Genomic DNA, 16988 nt, shown 5'->3' with positions numbered 1-16988 from the left:
TATCTCCGACTGTGAAATATAATCAATTACGCGCGATTTTCACAATTCGATGTGCGCGTTTTGCATTTGGAATAAAGATATAAATATAATAGTAAATTAAAGTCAAAATATAAGAACATAGTAAATTTATAAAATGTGAACTTATTTTCTACATAATATAAATTTTACAAAATTGCGCATATGCATGTGGTACAATAAGCATTTATTTGGTTTAAACTGAATATATCTTTTGTGTTCGTGACGATTCTTTACGAGGCAATTTAATTAAGCTAGAGTGTGGAATACTATTAAACTATATTCTATTTATACACTCATGCATTTAAACATAAATTAAAAATGTTATAAATTCTTCATATTCCTGTCATTATTTTGTCCCTTTACTAGTATTCTTATTAGTTTTCTGTCTATCGGTTTCGAGGAAATACGATAAGCAATCATTTGAACACAAAAAAATGTTATGTACATATATATTTAAATTCGAAATGTTATATAAATAACATTTCCAATTTAAATAAATTAATAAGTTCAAATAATTTCTATTAAATGGAACTGAAGAATAATTTATAGTAACCAATACTTGTTATACACAGAAAAATGATTGGTTTTCCAAAAATTTTGTTAAATCAATTCGTATTATTGTTGTTAGTAATTTTTACACTAACTTGAACAAGAGTGTGAAAAAATTCGTTAAAAAATACCAATGGTTTTGTATTTAAACAGAACAATATTTTGTTGTAATACTTAAGATAATATTATATTTTAAAAAATTAATAAAATATATGTTTATGCACATTTTAAATGTCATATTTTTGCAATAGCGCCGTATAAATACTTAATCTGTACTCTTATTCTCTCATAATCCGTATATTTCGTTATGATATGCGCAAAAATATATTTATTCCTAATATTCAATAGATTTCGGCAATTGTATGGTCAATTTCCTTCTTATATATCCGAGGGACAAAATTATTTAAATAACTGCATTTGTAGTCGCTCCAATTAGAAAGGAATTTGAGGTTAGAGTAGTTGATACATTCAAATTGAGATTGAATATTGAGAGTTAGGACTCAGTTGCTATAGCAGTTTTTTTATTTACTTTTATTTATGGCTTTGATATTTTTACAATAATTACGTTTTCAATCGTATATCAATTGGAAATGCCAAAAGTCAGAAGAAGTAAAAAAGCACCGCCTGATGGCTGGGAATTAATCGAACCAACTCTTGAAGAATTAGAGCAAAAAATGAGAGAAGGTAACAATTTAAAACATATTTTTATTCTGTTAAATAAATCTTATTCATTTAATTTCTATTTGTATGAATTTTAGTATTTTATGCGGTTAGATATACGTTTCTTTTTAAATTTTCTTGTTATTCATATAAGCTGTTTATAGGTTATAAAAATCAACGTTTTTATATTTTCGTGTTGATTATATTTGTTGAGTGTATAATGTTTCATTTTGAATTGTGAATTTATTTATCGATTACAATTAAATTTATTTTTGGAATAAATATGAATATATATGATATGTCTTTATTTCGTGATATTTTTATTATTTTCATATTTATGTAACATTTATTTTCTTCATTTTGTAGCTGAAACGGAACCCCACGAAGGTAAACGTAAGCAGGAATCTTTATGGCCCATATTTAAAATACACCATCAAAAAAGTCGTTATATTTATGATCTTTATTATCGTCGTAAGGCTATAAGCAGAGGTAAAGTATTTACTTTTTAATTTATTTGTTGTAATTATATTAAAAAAATTTTTATATTTAACAGAATTATATGAGTATTGTTTGAATGAAAATATTGCTGATAGGAATCTTATAGCAAAGTGGAAGAAAGTAGGTTATGAAAATTTGTGTTGCTTACGTTGTATACAAACTAGAGATACAAATTTTGGTACTAATTGTATTTGTCGAGTACCAAAAGGAAAACTTGAAGAAGGGCGTATTGTAGAGTGTATACATTGCGGATGTCGTGGCTGTTCTGGCTGAGTATACATAAAATTTATAATTAATCGTATGAACTGGACAACTGCGTTGCATGAACGTCAAAATAGATCCTTTTAAAATCATTATAATAATGGAAGTTATAAGGATTTATTGTAAAATTTGAGTATTGCAAGAAATATATAAATAATAATATTTGCTTACTCAATACATATTTGTAAACGAAATGTTGATATAGAATAAAATTATAATTAATTGTATCTCATATAAATGTTAATGTAGACAAGAAAAAATGAATAGGAAACATCATTTTACTTTAAATAATTTTGTACTATAATGGAAATGAAATTAATAAATCTATACTTATACAATATTTACTAACTTATAATTATTGTTTTAACATTTTCAGTTTTACAATATTATGTTAAAATTATATTTCCAATGTTTCATCGAAGAAATTTTCTAAATTATTCAAAAGCTATTTAAGATATAAACATATAAGAAATAGTTTACTCAAATAAATCTTTAACACAAGTATTACAGTTATTTTATATACAAGTAATATATGTATATATAAATTATGTTTGTATTTTGGTTTGCTGTAAAATGTAATATAGTAATCAATACAATGTTTGGTAATACTTGCTAAATAATAAATAATCATTTTAATAATGAAGTACTCGTTTTCTTTTCTGACGTTCTAAAACAAAATTGTTTGTGTATTATATTTTATGTCGTTTACAAATAATAGTTTTATTATAAAAAATATCATTTATAATACTATATATATTACAGTAATATTTTTACTGTTTTTTATTGGATATTTCTTTATATAAATTCTAGATAAAATTTTTATTAAAAATCAATAATTTCATTTAGCTAGTTTAATTGTGGCAATAAAAAATCTGTATAATAATCGATTTAAAATAATCTAAGTACTGAAACTGTATCATTTTTATTGATAACAAATTAAAATAGGAAGTATAATGGTAACAATTTGAAGCTATCTAAAATGATTTACAGAGCAAAATTGTCTTTAAACTTACATACTGACTAATGTAATCGGTTACGAAACTAATTATAGATCCAAAGTATCCTTATAATAGAAACGGATCAATACTCAAAGACAAAATTGACAAAAATGTAATGGATAAATAAATTAACATTCACAAATTCTTATTAATTTAAATTAGTATATGATTTTACTTTACCTATATAAATTAGGTATGTATTTTGTATACTTTTTGTTTCATCCCAACGTACATACATACGAGATAGCGTGCGTACGTAGCGTAATGCATATCGATTTATACACGAAATCGTTAAAAGAGCCAATTTAATCTGAACTGAATGGAGTTAAATATAAATGTAAATGTAACATCTACAAATGTGGAATTCATTATTAATGTTAATTATTATTGATTAATAATTTTTATCTATTATGTAAATTTTTAAATACTTAGAATTAGATTTTCGAAGGGGTGTATAATATAAGAAAATATGATTATTAAAATAATTAAATTAAGACTATAAAATTAATTTATTTTTTTGAAATACTTATTATCATTTTATTTTATTACTATTTATTATTTTAAGATTTTTAATAATTTACGTAGATATTTATATATATAAGCACTATATATGTACTGCTGAATATAATAACTATTATTTTATAATACAAAATTTTTCTTATATAAGCACTGTATGTATTTTAATAATTAATAAATTGTTCACATGATATTAATATTGCTTATAAATATATAATATTTTGTATTATAAAAGATAGTACATTAAAATGAATAAGAGTTATTTAATTTAATTAATGTCATATTTATTTATATTTTTTCAATCCAATTAAATAATTGTACTCATAGAGAGCCATTGTTTTCTGTTATCTTCATTATAAGGCTTGCAAATTAATAAACTTATTATTAAATTATTTTTTGAGTTTCTGCACGATAAGCTTCCTTTTCCATCTGTTTTCGGAGAAAGTTTGCATGGAATTTAGGGCATTTTGAAAATGAGTGACGAAGTATATGGGAATCCTAGGTCGATTATAATTTATTAAGGAAAAAGAGCTTTATAATAATTTTATAATAGAATAATTAATATTTTATTACCAATTAATTTATTAACAAGATGTTTAATGCTATATTATTTCGAATATTTTTAATTATTGTTTTTTACAAAAGTAAATATATTTAAAATATTTATTTTAATTAACGGTATTTAACTTAGTGCATTTATATTTACAAATATAAGAATTGCATATTATTCTAATTATTACATTTATTATAAATGCACGAAAGTATTATAAATGTATCAAATATAAAGGAAAATAACCGTGTAAACAACAACATATATTTGTCGGACATTACACGAGTTTTGTCTATTCATTGTATGAGAAGGCAACATATATTTGTAAACAAACATTATATGTTTTTCTTTATAGTATATACGACATTCAGAAAAGATCCTTGAAACTGCTTTAAATGAATTACGTGAAATGCTCGTATGGGTATAGCAATTTCCAAGTTGACTACACATTTAAAGTCTTTTTAATTGACTAATTTGATCTTGGAAGTCTAAGTTGATTATAATTACATCGGTGTTGGTACTTACTTTGATCGTTTCATTTTATTTTCAGAGTTAGGCTATTAAACGATTGCCAGCCTTACCAGGCAACCTATATATAATGTACTACCGATCATAATCACCAACGCCCATATCTAATATATGTAGTGCGTTGTAACTGCCGCCTTGTTTATAAATTACGTAGCGCTGCCGAGATATACTTGAAGCATTCCACGAGAAATGTAAATGTGTTTTTCATTTGCAGGATAAGATGCTCGAATGCTTAATATCATAGCTGATATATTTGTATAATTTGTCAGATGTATAAAAATTCGAGTATGAGTTCTTCCGAACTCGCTTTTTAAAATGATATAGTAGTTTTTTCTTTTCTTTACAATAGACTTTATGCACCATACCATTGCATACTAGATAAAAACGTATTATTTAATAGATTTCATTAAGCCATATGAAATTAAATATGTTTTTTATAAACAAAATTCTGAATAATCAAGCAAATATTACATTTATGATATTTCTTTTGTTGCTTTCTCATTATGATCTTATACAACTTTTTATGGTCCTATGTATAAAAAATAATTTTTAATGTAATTTAAAATCTTTGTTTAGAAAGATTCTTAATGTAAGATGTTTCTTATAAAATTTTACACACAAATTTTGCATATATCAGTATAATGCTAAGATTCTCGATAAATTAAGTTACTAATTCGTCGAATAAGACTATATTATTGTTACGTTATGACGCGATCATAGCGTCAAGGGTATATGTACATCCATTATATGCACATCAGTAATGAACGTAGTCGATGCTTATATAGTAGTAAAAGATCAGATTAGACCTGAAATTATTAATCGTTATTTTAACAAATGGTTCGTTTTTTAAACTTATTTCATGTTATTGATGTTGTGCGCTTCTACCATCGATAATGAGGCATTATTATTTACATAAGTTTTAGTTTTAATATTCATCCACTGTAATAATTTATTATTTTACGCTGGCGTGACTAGTTTTTTCAGTTTTTGTTATTATGTATGTATAGCGGTAAAAATGACTTTGCCGAAGATCACAAGCAATGTTTGACCTTGTACGCGAAGATTCAAACACCCTATTTAAATTAGTTACTATATAAATTCACTCATGCAACTTATTTTAGATTGAGATTTACCTTACGAGGTATCCCTGACATTAGCAATATATTTTTTTATTAGGAGAAAATTTTTGTATTCGATCGACATTTGGTGCTGTAAAATGTTACTCACACAACACGAATATTTTAACTATTAAATACAACGTAATAATTGAAATCATAAGCAATTGAGACCTAATAAAAGAAAAAATAGAATTCTGATTATGCAAATTATGGAACAGAGACACAATGAAGGCTGTGCAATGATAAGGACTAAGGTGCGTGGTTATGCCACATGGAGACACGGAACGAGTCAACCGAGCGAAAGTAGTGTATGACCATGTAAGGATGGACTTCGAGACGCGACTCGGTGAAGCTATGCGTGACGACGCACATACTACTCGAACGATTGTTTATTGTTTTTTTAATTTTTAGTTTTTTCTATTTATTTAGGTTTTTAAGGACGTCGTATTATCAATATTAGTACTATAGATTAAAATAATATCTCGTTTAGTTATATTATTTTTTATAGATACAGTAATTACAGTATCAATATATGCAGAGTTAATCAAAGTTATTGATAGGATGATTATTTTTAATTATAATAACAATTAAAGTATTATTATATCTATCATTCTATTGTAATGCTACAATACAATGTTATATATAATATTAATCAGTTATAATATTATATTACATTTAGAGTTTTTCTGTATTTTTAATGTAAATGAATATGATTTATGATAAAACTGAATTATGTAGTGTAAGATGAAAAATTCAAATATTTTAGAATTTTTATATTTAAATATATATATATAAAAGCAAAATTTGTAAAAAATTTTTTCTAATATGTTCAATAATATGTTAATTCATTATGTTTTTAAGCAATAAATCTAGTTTATATTAATACTTCTAAATAGAAAAGTCTTTTTCCAGGTATGATATTTTTAAATTTATGAATTTAAGAATTGTAGTTTGAATTTATCATTATGAAATTTTATCTTTGAATAATAACTTTCCTTTAAATTGGAGTTCCTTTAAATGCAGTATTGAGTTTTTTTATTTTAATTCAAAAATAAATCTACATAATTTACAAACCGTTATGAACACGGTGTACGTATGCATATGTAATTTAAAATAATGTATAAAGAAAACTAAACGATATTTCTAATAAAATTATTAATATTTTGAAATCATTCGTAGTTATTAAAATTCTTATAAACGGCAATTGAAATAAACATTCTAATAAGCTATTAAAAATGAAAGCAGTTCCTACTATGTGTAAATTGTATTTCTTTTAAAATTGTTTTTCATTAAAAACTATTATATTAGACTTGCATAGTATAATCGCATTATTTAAAGTATTATTTTATGAAAGCATGAGTTTAATATAAATTTAAGATTGTGTCATTCTGATATAAATATTAACTAACTTTTTTGTCTAGACATTATTATTATCTCATTATGTTACCATACGTAATAGGCAAGTTCAATGCGATTAAATGTGGAATCTGTATGCATGTGTATTGTTATATTAATAAATAATATTATGTAATTTGAACAACAATATTTTCAAACGTTGGTAATATATTTCATTTTTATTATAAGTTATAAATATATGATATTAGAATTGTTGCTAATATCAATACGCTTAATTAATACAAGTATATATAAAGTATTTATAAGCTTTCAATTATACTTAAGTCGAGCTTTTAATGCAAAATCAAAACCTTTGGAATTGTAATTAACGAATACTAGCCATCTATTTTTTATAGCGAGCCAAGTAAAGCATCTAATGTAGAAAAGTAATAAATATACCCTAAACATTTTAAACATAAACCAAATCACATTCTTTTTTACGAAAGTAAACCTATTCCGTCGAGATGGAATTGGAGCCGAAACATAACCTGGATTAGATTAAAAGATGAAAGGGAGTGGCAGTATCGACAATGCCGACACATCGCGCTCCCATGAGCATTCGATCGCCTTTATCTCATCAATGACCAAGTCGAATAAGCTCGTGATACATGAACTTTACTTCGGTGTGGGTGCGTTGGGATCGAAAAGGCCTACGAGGCAGAACTAATTGGCGCATCGACGCGCCCGCGGAACCGTTGCTCTGGTCGAGGACGTTGATCTTACATTATCCACGTATCCGTAAAGTGGCGAGACTTTTCGCGGACTCGACTATATATAGTACACGCAGATCTAGCCTGTCGAGGAACGAATCTCTGAACATGCGAAGCTCCGGCACTTTATCCCCGGCTACCTTAGTTCTTTTCTTCGACGAGGCTTGTTTTAAACGGCGAAGGCTTCTCTTCTTCTTCTATTGAAGGGATGACTGGGTGCGTCGAGGACGTATAATATGTATGCTTGTACATTGAATTTTTTACTTTGAGTCTAATGTAGTTATTACAGGGCTTATATTATTAAGGTTGTGCTAAATGTGGTGAAATCAAGTCACTTCATTTTGCGAATGATCCTGGAAAATAATAGAGACGTACTTTAAATTGTTCGATTGAATTTCGGTCAACGTTTTATCGATGCTCATATTACCTATTTGCTTATTTGAATCGTATCTCGGTAATTTGAAATGATAATTCATAGCTACGCCTATTGTCACGGTTTTCAGACAACTACTTCCAATTATTACTATATACATTACCGCTTTCATAAAAGGAACGGCTGTTAATTAAAATATTCCAATAGTTATAGCAATACGCTTGTATATCTATTATAATGATTTCGTAAAAGAATAGTCGAATTGTAAAATTATTATAATTTTCATGATATTTCGAAGACACCAGGGCTGCTGTTGGTTCAGTACTGGAATCACTAACTATAGCTTCGTGAAAGTAGATTAAAAATGTTGCATAAGTGCAACGAGTCGACGTGTAACTACAGTTACAATAAGCTCATTTTCGATTTTATATGCGTGTTTCGGAAAGTATTGGCTCGGTAAAAGAAAGGTAAATTTAATTATTGATATCAATAAGAACTGAAAGTAAAACAAAAAGGAAAACAAATAAATAAATAAAAAAATAATCTTAAACATGTAATATAAAATATTTAACGTTGAAGGTTTGTTTCTTTGAAGGAATGACATAGTGAAAAAATTAAAAAAATGGCAGTGTATAAATTTATCATCCAAGTGAGAAGAATAAGATCGACGTTCGCCTAAGATAATCTTATAGCGTGCATAGTATTCAAGTATCTTATAGGTACGGTGATTGTTTTACATATTTACATATTTAAAATAATGAAAAATATAAAATGAAATACGCAGTTGTTTCAACTAAAAATGTTGTACTAGTAGCTCTTGTATTGATAATTTCGTGTTCCCTTCGTGTCAATTGTTCACTCGACATTATTAAAAACCAAGGGCTTATTATACAAAGTAGAACCAAAGTTGCTGGTACTGTGATCTCGGAGTTTGTACATTGCGCTCTAAAAATATAATAATAGCATAGTTTTCTAAATTTGGTATATTTCCGTGGGTAACAGGGGAGGACAAGCAGAGATGTCGCGGCTCCTCGATGTTTCCCGTTGGTCCTCGACTACGTTTTCTTCTCTTTTCTCCCGCCGGAGGGGCAAAAAACGCGAGAGAAGGGCAAAAAAAGCGAGGCTTCAGCCATATTTGTACCGGGATGGCCGCTATATTTTTACCATGAAAGTTTGATTGCGCGTATGTATTGTATTATATTTTATAATTCAGGATATTTTTGAAGATGCATATAATTGCCGTTATTATGTTGATGTGCCAGTGGTTAGTTAGGAGGTATTTTTAGAAATTTTAAAACAATCCCTATTAGCTATTATCGATTTTGTAATCTGTCATGAATTTTTTGTGTTAAATAATTTCTCTTTTTAAAGATAAGTAATTATACTCTTATATGTATCCTTAGATACTTCCTTTAAAAAAATTTATGTTTATATTTATTTATGACATTTTATTTAGTCGTTTATTTAGTATTTAATATTTATTTAATATATATGTAATATTTATTTAGCTATTGCAAATAATTGTTTTTGCTTAAGTTTCTCAGTTTTGTCAGTTATATTTTAATGTTGTATGAGTGTAGTGAAAAAAGATACTTAATATTCTCACAATTGTAAAAACTCCGAAATAACATTTGTAAAATAAACAATTAGGAATTAATTATATAATTATAATAGGATGAATCATCTTACTTGGATTTTATTTAATCGCATTATGTTATAATAATATTAAATGTTACCAGAGTGCGTTTTTTATATGATTAGTTTTAGATACAAATTGTTCCATTTGAAGATTTTTGACATTCTTTATTTCATAAATTATTATTACTCTATTAAAAAATTTATCCAATTTATCTTGCACAAATCAAATTCTATTTTTAAATGCGCGTAAAGTAATATGACAAGGTAGGTCGACGATCGAGTACATTGAATTCAGTTACTAACCATACTGATGAGTAATAGTAATTATTATTTGTTACATCGTACATATTTAAACTTTAAAGGTGGTTCGTTACCAGTTAAATACAACAATTAAGACTCCATGTTTTAAGATTTGTCACTTCTACATGTCTAATGTTATGATAGAACATAAGGCAAATAATACATTATAGGCTTTTCATTAATTAAATATACGTGGAGTGTTTTTAACAGTAATTGTTGCATAATTAAATACTTCATTAATCAGTTGGAAAGCTCGTGTAGAGTATAGCGCTATTTTGTGATTAAGAAATGTCTCGTAGTTATTGGTAAATATTGTGAGCAACTCACTACAGATCTTTGCACGCCACAGAAAATCTTCTGAAATGTTTCATCCGATTTCTCTTCGTATGTATTATAAATATAAACAATGCTGTAGCCGAAGATATTCCTAATTTTGTTCACATCCATTTCATGCATGCTGCCTCTCAGCGAGAGAGAGAGAGAGAGAGAGCGAGCGTGTGCAAAGCATTTATTTCATCCAAGTCCTTTTTAATCATAATAAAATTGAAGTAATGCATTTATAGGATAAAGTGCATTTCACAACGAAGCCTCAATGTACGTATTTTGTAGTGTGGACGAGTACGTTCGCGTCTAAAATACTTGCGAATTTCAATATAATGGCCTCGTTACGCTCGCAAGGCGAAATACGTGCATCCAATTGGTTGGAAAAAATGATCAGCCAATAAACGAAGGGAACAGCGTCGACGATCCGGCATTGCTTTCCATCCTTTCGTTGGAGGCTGCGTGGGAAGCCAAGCGATCGTAGTGTGATAGTAACTGCGCGTGCGCAGCCAGGCCCGAGGCTATAAAGGATCCATACTTGGCGCGGACTTGTCTGAAAACGCCGGCATCGTTTGGAGGAGCAACATCACCAGCTTCGTTTGAACGGGCGAGAAAAGCCGTTACGCAGCTTCTGTCTGAACTCTTCGTGTTGTCTGTGTGTGTGCGGGTTACCAGACAAAAAGAGAGGAGCGCGCGCAGCATCATTACGCAGGAGCGTGTCCGCTTTATTGCCGTTGCACAGCGACTAACTTAACTCCAAAATGGTAAGTTTTCCCGCTTTTTTGCTTTATTTCGTAGTTGGTTGGATCGGGAGATGATTTAAAGAGGATTTGCACTACGTTGCGAGATACTAATAATCAGTTGGATCGATGTGTTTGCGATAGCAATTGAACATGACGATTATTTTAAGCGACGGTTGAGAATCGCGACCCTTGCTTTGTTCAGGTACGCGGTGCGAGTTTGACCTCGAGAGTTGAGATTCCGTTAGGCTTGAAAATATCATTTCAAGAATAAATTTAAATTGATTATTATGGGGTTATTTGCCTCATTACGTATGTACGTATGTGAAATTTTCTTAACTATCATTATGGAATTGAACATTGTGAATTCATAATTGAATTTGTATTGAAGTTTTATCACTTCCTATGTACTGGGTTCTTAAGCTCCGATGCAAAATATTTATAGGTTTAATATTATAGATGATTTATTTGTCCACATTTCAATGTTCACGAAATGATTGTTACTGGCGAACGAACCTATTGTAGTGAAATTATTGTAAAAGTGATATTTCCAAGATTTTCCAAAATATCAGTAATTAAAATTATTTTTATTATTTTATTGGTATGTAATGAAATGCTAAATTTATATACTCCAAGACCGCATGTATTCGATATAATCCGATGCAAGGTTTGAGCTTTGAAAAGAAAATTATTATATTGTTTGGAAATATTTTCTTATTGTGGTGTTTATCTAAACAGATACGGGATATCTGGTAAATATTAGAATACTGAAATATCATTAAATCAACAAATTTTTCAAACTAGCAGGAAAATAAAATAAATACGTATACCGACATTGAATATTAAAATTCTCGATTAATTTACTGCAATTACTGAAAGATGGAAAAATTTCCAAATAAAAGTAAAGAGGACTCTAAATTAAATATTGAAAAATTAAGAAATTTTTAAAACAAATGAGTGAAAAATATAGACATTTAAATATTAATTCATAAAAAAGGAATTTACGTTTATTTCATGAACGGTGAATTGTTAATAACGAATTGAAATGTTCTGTTGCTCGTAATTGGAGTTAAACGAGACATTAAATTGAAGACTTAACGAATGAATTGATTAATTTTCATTAATTTTGTATATACCTTTTTCTGGATGACAATTAAGTTAAATTATTTAAGATCGTCATTAAATATTTAATGAAAATATATGATAATTTTTTAAACATTGAAAATTCGTTTATTTTAATGCAATGAAAATAATGTATCTGGCCAATTTTTTTTATTCCAAATAGTAGTTAATTTATTTTGTGGGCAATATGAAAATATTTTTCAAAAATTTTGACTAATATGGAGGAGTAAGTAATATTTATGAAAATATTATTTATTAATAAGAAATCGACGATGTTTTAATTTATACTATATTACTGACGCCGGAAACAAGTGTATACGCATTGATATTCTATTTATAAATATGGAGATTTCAATAAGTAATTTTTTCAATCCGTACATTTCTTAAAGTGCATTTATTAAAATGATAAAAATCATATTAAAATATTTTTTCAATCTTATAATTTCAAAGTCCTATTATTGTAAGGAATAATATTATATTTTTCAATGATTTGAAAAATAACTTTTGAGAAATATAATTACAGAATAAGGCAAGTGAAGTACAATTTAATTATGCAAGTGTCGTCGTATGTACATTATAAAACTTCCAAATTTGGTAGGATGTTACGTTTAGTCACATTAATCGTAACGTTTGCCCTAACATATTCTCATTGCTTAAAGTATTAACATTTTTTCATTATCACTTTAAGCCATTCCTTCTTTCGTGAAAAGGTTGCGCGATGGGATTTTAATACCAATTGCTTTTAAAACCATTAAATTTAACTACGCAATATTCATTTCCCACTCGTTTCACAAGCACTAAGCTAGTAATATAATTGACATTGATTTTTAATCAACTGCAGTTAACAACGAATAAATATTTAAATAAGTATTGTTGTAATAGTAGAAGAGAATTCAATATAATTACTGCTGTTATTAAAAATCTCGCCGTCTTTTCAGGCACCTTGCAAAGATCAATACACCTATGGCGTTGGTGGCTCATGAGTTTTGCCCGATAGAAATAATTATTACATCATTCGTTCAACAGACTGATTCTCATCTTAATAAATATAATTATACAAAGTATTATGATTAAATAATATAAGCAGTGTATTAATATTGCATGTAATTTTTAAAAAGTCATTGTTAAAATTACAAAAAGCTACATTGAAAAGAAGGTTCTTTGATTATGTATATAATTTTATTACGTATCGTGTATCCGGTTAAATGTATAAGGCGATAATAAGATTTTTTCCAATGTGTCATCATTATTTGTTATATTGTACGGGGAGAGCATAAAAATGCTTGGGTATAAGAAACGGTAACCTCTAGTGGAATTGGAAATTAATGTTTTATTTAGTAAATTTAATATCTAATTTAATGCGAATAAAGTCTTAAAGATTAACGCGAAAAATAAAAACCGACAAGTATTTGTATTCGTTTTACTTTAACGTGGCATTACCCATTTCCAAATGGTCGTTCAATATTTTCAAATAAGATCAGATAACCTAAATAAATCAATAATATCGCTACGACTAGCAACATACGGAGATCTTTAATAGTAATACTTAATGACAGTACACGTGATATTAATATTAATTTAAACTAGTATTAATTAATAAATATATCATAGTCATTAAAATGCATATCGAGTTCGTAAGGTTTCAGCGCAACGGTAGAATTTCCATCTTACCTTACGATTATACGATAGACTCTACAAACAAGTCACACACCCATTTATCATCATATATTTATTATGCATTCGCAAAACACGCTTAACGAACAGTAGTGCATCTTACGTAAGAGCAAGTAAGCTTAGATAAGCTTAAATAAGCCTGGAAGTCACGAGTCACGGGTACCTTCTTCGAGGTCGCAATTTCGATAGCTACTAATACGTCCTCGTTTCCTTTATTAAATCTGCGCCACTTTTTTTTTCAGCGCGAATGTATTTCCGTGCACGTCGGCCAAGCCGGAGTTCAAATTGGAAATGCCTGCTGGGAACTGTACTGCCTGGAGCATGGCATCCAGCCAGACGGCCAAATGCCTTCCGACAAAATGCTCGGCGGTGGCGATGACAGCTTTAACACCTTCTTCAGTGAGACCGGCGCTGGCAAGCACGTGCCCAGGGCCGTATTCGTTGACCTCGAGCCAACCGTAGTCGGTAGGATTCATAGTTGATTATGATACAAGCCCACGTGGGCAGGAGGGGGGGGGCGTGGTGACGAAGGTGATTGTTCTTCTAGTGCATGGAATTGCGGGAAACAAATTAGTCGAGTTGAGAAATATTAAAAATTAAAAGATTTTTTTACTTTATTAGAAAGAAAAAAAACCAATGACAAGTAAAACGATGGATTTTTAATTAATCGTTTCATGCTCGCTTTAGATGAGGTTCGAACTGGCACGTACCGACAACTCTTCCACCCGGAACAACTCATTACGGGCAAAGAGGATGCAGCCAATAACTACGCCCGAGGTCACTATACCATCGGCAAAGAAATTGTCGACCTGGTACTCGACCGTATTCGCAAACTCGCCGACCAGTGCACGGGTCTTCAGGGCTTCCTTATCTTCCATTCGTTCGGCGGTGGTACCGGCTCGGGTTTCACATCTCTTCTCATGGAGCGACTTTCGGTCGACTACGGCAAAAAGTCCAAGCTCGAATTTGCCATTTATCCAGCACCTCAAGTGTCCACGGCCGTAGTTGAGCCCTATAATTCCATCCTTACGACCCACACCACCCTCGAGCACTCGGACTGCGCGTTCATGGTCGACAACGAGGCCATTTACGACATTTGTCGACGTAATTTGGATATCGAGAGACCGACCTACACGAACCTCAACAGACTGATCGGGCAAATTGTCTCCTCCATCACAGCGTCGCTGCGTTTCGATGGTGCCCTCAACGTCGACCTCACCGAATTCCAAACGAATCTCGTGCCCTATCCTCGCATCCATTTCCCCCTGGTTACTTATGCCCCGGTCATTTCGGCCGAAAAGGCCTACCATGAACAGCTGTCGGTGGCCGAGATCACAAACGCCTGCTTTGAGCCGGCTAATCAAATGGTTAAGTGCGATCCGAGACATGGCAAGTATATGGCCTGTTGTATGCTCTACCGCGGTGACGTCGTACCCAAGGATGTCAATGCCGCGATCGCCACCATTAAAACCAAACGCACTATTCAATTTGTCGATTGGTGCCCCACCGGTTTCAAAGTCGGCATCAATTATCAGCCACCTACCGTCGTTCCTGGTGGGGACTTGGCTAAGGTATGCCTGCCTCGACATTTTCTTAGCCCTTTTTATGGAATCTCCTCTAAATTATCAGAAATATCGTTAACAACCACAACGATAACGGCAATAATAATAATAATAATGATAACAATACGATTTCATCATTATCGTATAAGATTTTTTCTTTTGCATTGCATTGTTCTAAGTGTATTAAAAGATATTTTATGACATTTTGTAGGTTCAACGCGCTGTTTGCATGCTGTCGAATACAACGGCCATTGCCGAGGCTTGGGCCCGTCTTGACCACAAATTCGATCTGATGTACGCGAAACGCGCCTTCGTTCACTGGTACGTGGGGGAGGGTATGGAGGAGGGCGAGTTTTCTGAGGCCCGTGAGGATTTGGCCGCCCTTGAGAAAGATTACGAGGAGGTCGGCATGGACTCGATCGAGGGCGAGGGTGAAGGCGCTGAAGAGTATTAAATTTCCTTAATTTTGTGAGGAAAATGACTGCAATAATCGTTTGTTAGCGAGAATTAAGAATGGTTTTTTTTTTTAATACAATTTTCAATAATGGTTGATAATGATTATGTTATTGTAAGAAAAGAAATGCATTAAACTTTTTACTCTGTAATTTATTGTATGCCAATTACTTTTTCGGTACCCTTCCACATCATTAAATCGGTTGACATTTCGATAAAAACTATATATTATTATAAATAATTTTTACATACGAATTTTATAAAGCTTATTAAATCAATAAAATAATTATAACATCAATAATTGAATAACTTGCTGTTCATTTATTGTTACTATATAAATAAAAAAAAAAAAAAAATATAAATAAAAAGAAATCCGTATAAATTTGTAAAATTGTCGTTTTCTTAATATCTTGTCACATTTATACAATTTATTTATAATGAACTAACAAGTGGCTGAAATTATTTAATGTCATTCATGTTATACGATGGATTCTTAGTTTTTATTATATTGTATGTAAAACTCCTTAACGTTTTTCAATATAAATGGTAATTTAACATTGCTATATTGTAAATTTCACTTTCATATAAATTTTGATTTCAATTACATTACAGATGACAAAAGAGTGTGTTTAACATTTTACATAAATTTCTTTTTAATTGATAGCCCTCTTATAACAAAGTTCAATTGCAAATCTTTATCGATTATTAGAATTGAATTTACTTTTATAAATTAAACTTAATATATGTATGATTGAAATTTAATTTTAAATTATTGTGAAAACTAAATATATTGTTTTATATTTATTTTACATAGTATAATTTAAAGTATAGTTAGCAGATTTAGGAAATTCTAATCGTTAAGATGAATCAATTAAAAAAAAATTATTATAGATTCAATAAATACAATGTAATCTATTAAAATTAAATTAAATTCTTTACAATATGCAAAAATACTTACAAAGCTTACATAATTATAATTATGAAGAAAAAGTATATTATATTAT

The 16988-nt window shown here is 29.4% G+C and overlaps 2 protein-coding genes across 2 annotated transcripts; both read left to right on the top strand.

Moving 5' to 3' along the window:
• Nucleotides 1–842: 842 nt before the first annotated feature.
• Nucleotides 843–2124, top strand: l(1)10Bb (BUD31-like protein). The gene is made up of 3 exons (XM_011498902.1): nucleotides 843–1251; nucleotides 1594–1716; nucleotides 1781–2124. The coding sequence occupies exons 1-3, from the start codon at nucleotides 1158–1160 to the stop codon at nucleotides 1996–1998; spliced, it is 435 nt and encodes a 144-aa protein (XP_011497204.1). The 5' UTR covers nucleotides 843–1157; the 3' UTR covers nucleotides 1999–2124.
• An 8854-nt stretch (nucleotides 2125–10978) lies between these two features.
• LOC105361636 (tubulin alpha-1 chain-like) lies at nucleotides 10979–16064 on the top strand. Its single transcript, XM_011498891.1, has 4 exons — nucleotides 10979–11197; nucleotides 14212–14434; nucleotides 14657–15540; nucleotides 15743–16064. The coding sequence occupies exons 1-4, from the start codon at nucleotides 11195–11197 to the stop codon at nucleotides 15983–15985; spliced, it is 1353 nt and encodes a 450-aa protein (XP_011497193.1). The 5' UTR covers nucleotides 10979–11194; the 3' UTR covers nucleotides 15986–16064.
• Nucleotides 16065–16988: the final 924 nt, after the last annotated feature.

Source organism: Ceratosolen solmsi, unplaced genomic scaffold (genome assembly GCF_000503995.2).
Source record: "Ceratosolen solmsi marchali unplaced genomic scaffold, CerSol_1.0 scaffold10, whole genome shotgun sequence".
NCBI lineage: Eukaryota > Metazoa > Arthropoda > Insecta > Hymenoptera > Agaonidae > Ceratosolen > Ceratosolen solmsi.
Note: the sequence above shows the minus strand (reverse complement) of the source record. Positions and strands in the feature narration are given on the sequence as shown.

Coding starts and splice junctions, on each gene's coding strand:
- LOC105361636 (XM_011498891.1), top strand. Junction 14,435..14,656: donor CCTCGAGCCAACCGTAGTCG/GTAGGATTCATA, acceptor TGCTCGCTTTAG/ATGAGGTTCGAACTGGCACG. Junction 15,541..15,742: donor CTGGTGGGGACTTGGCTAAG/GTATGCCTGCCT, acceptor GACATTTTGTAG/GTTCAACGCGCTGTTTGCAT.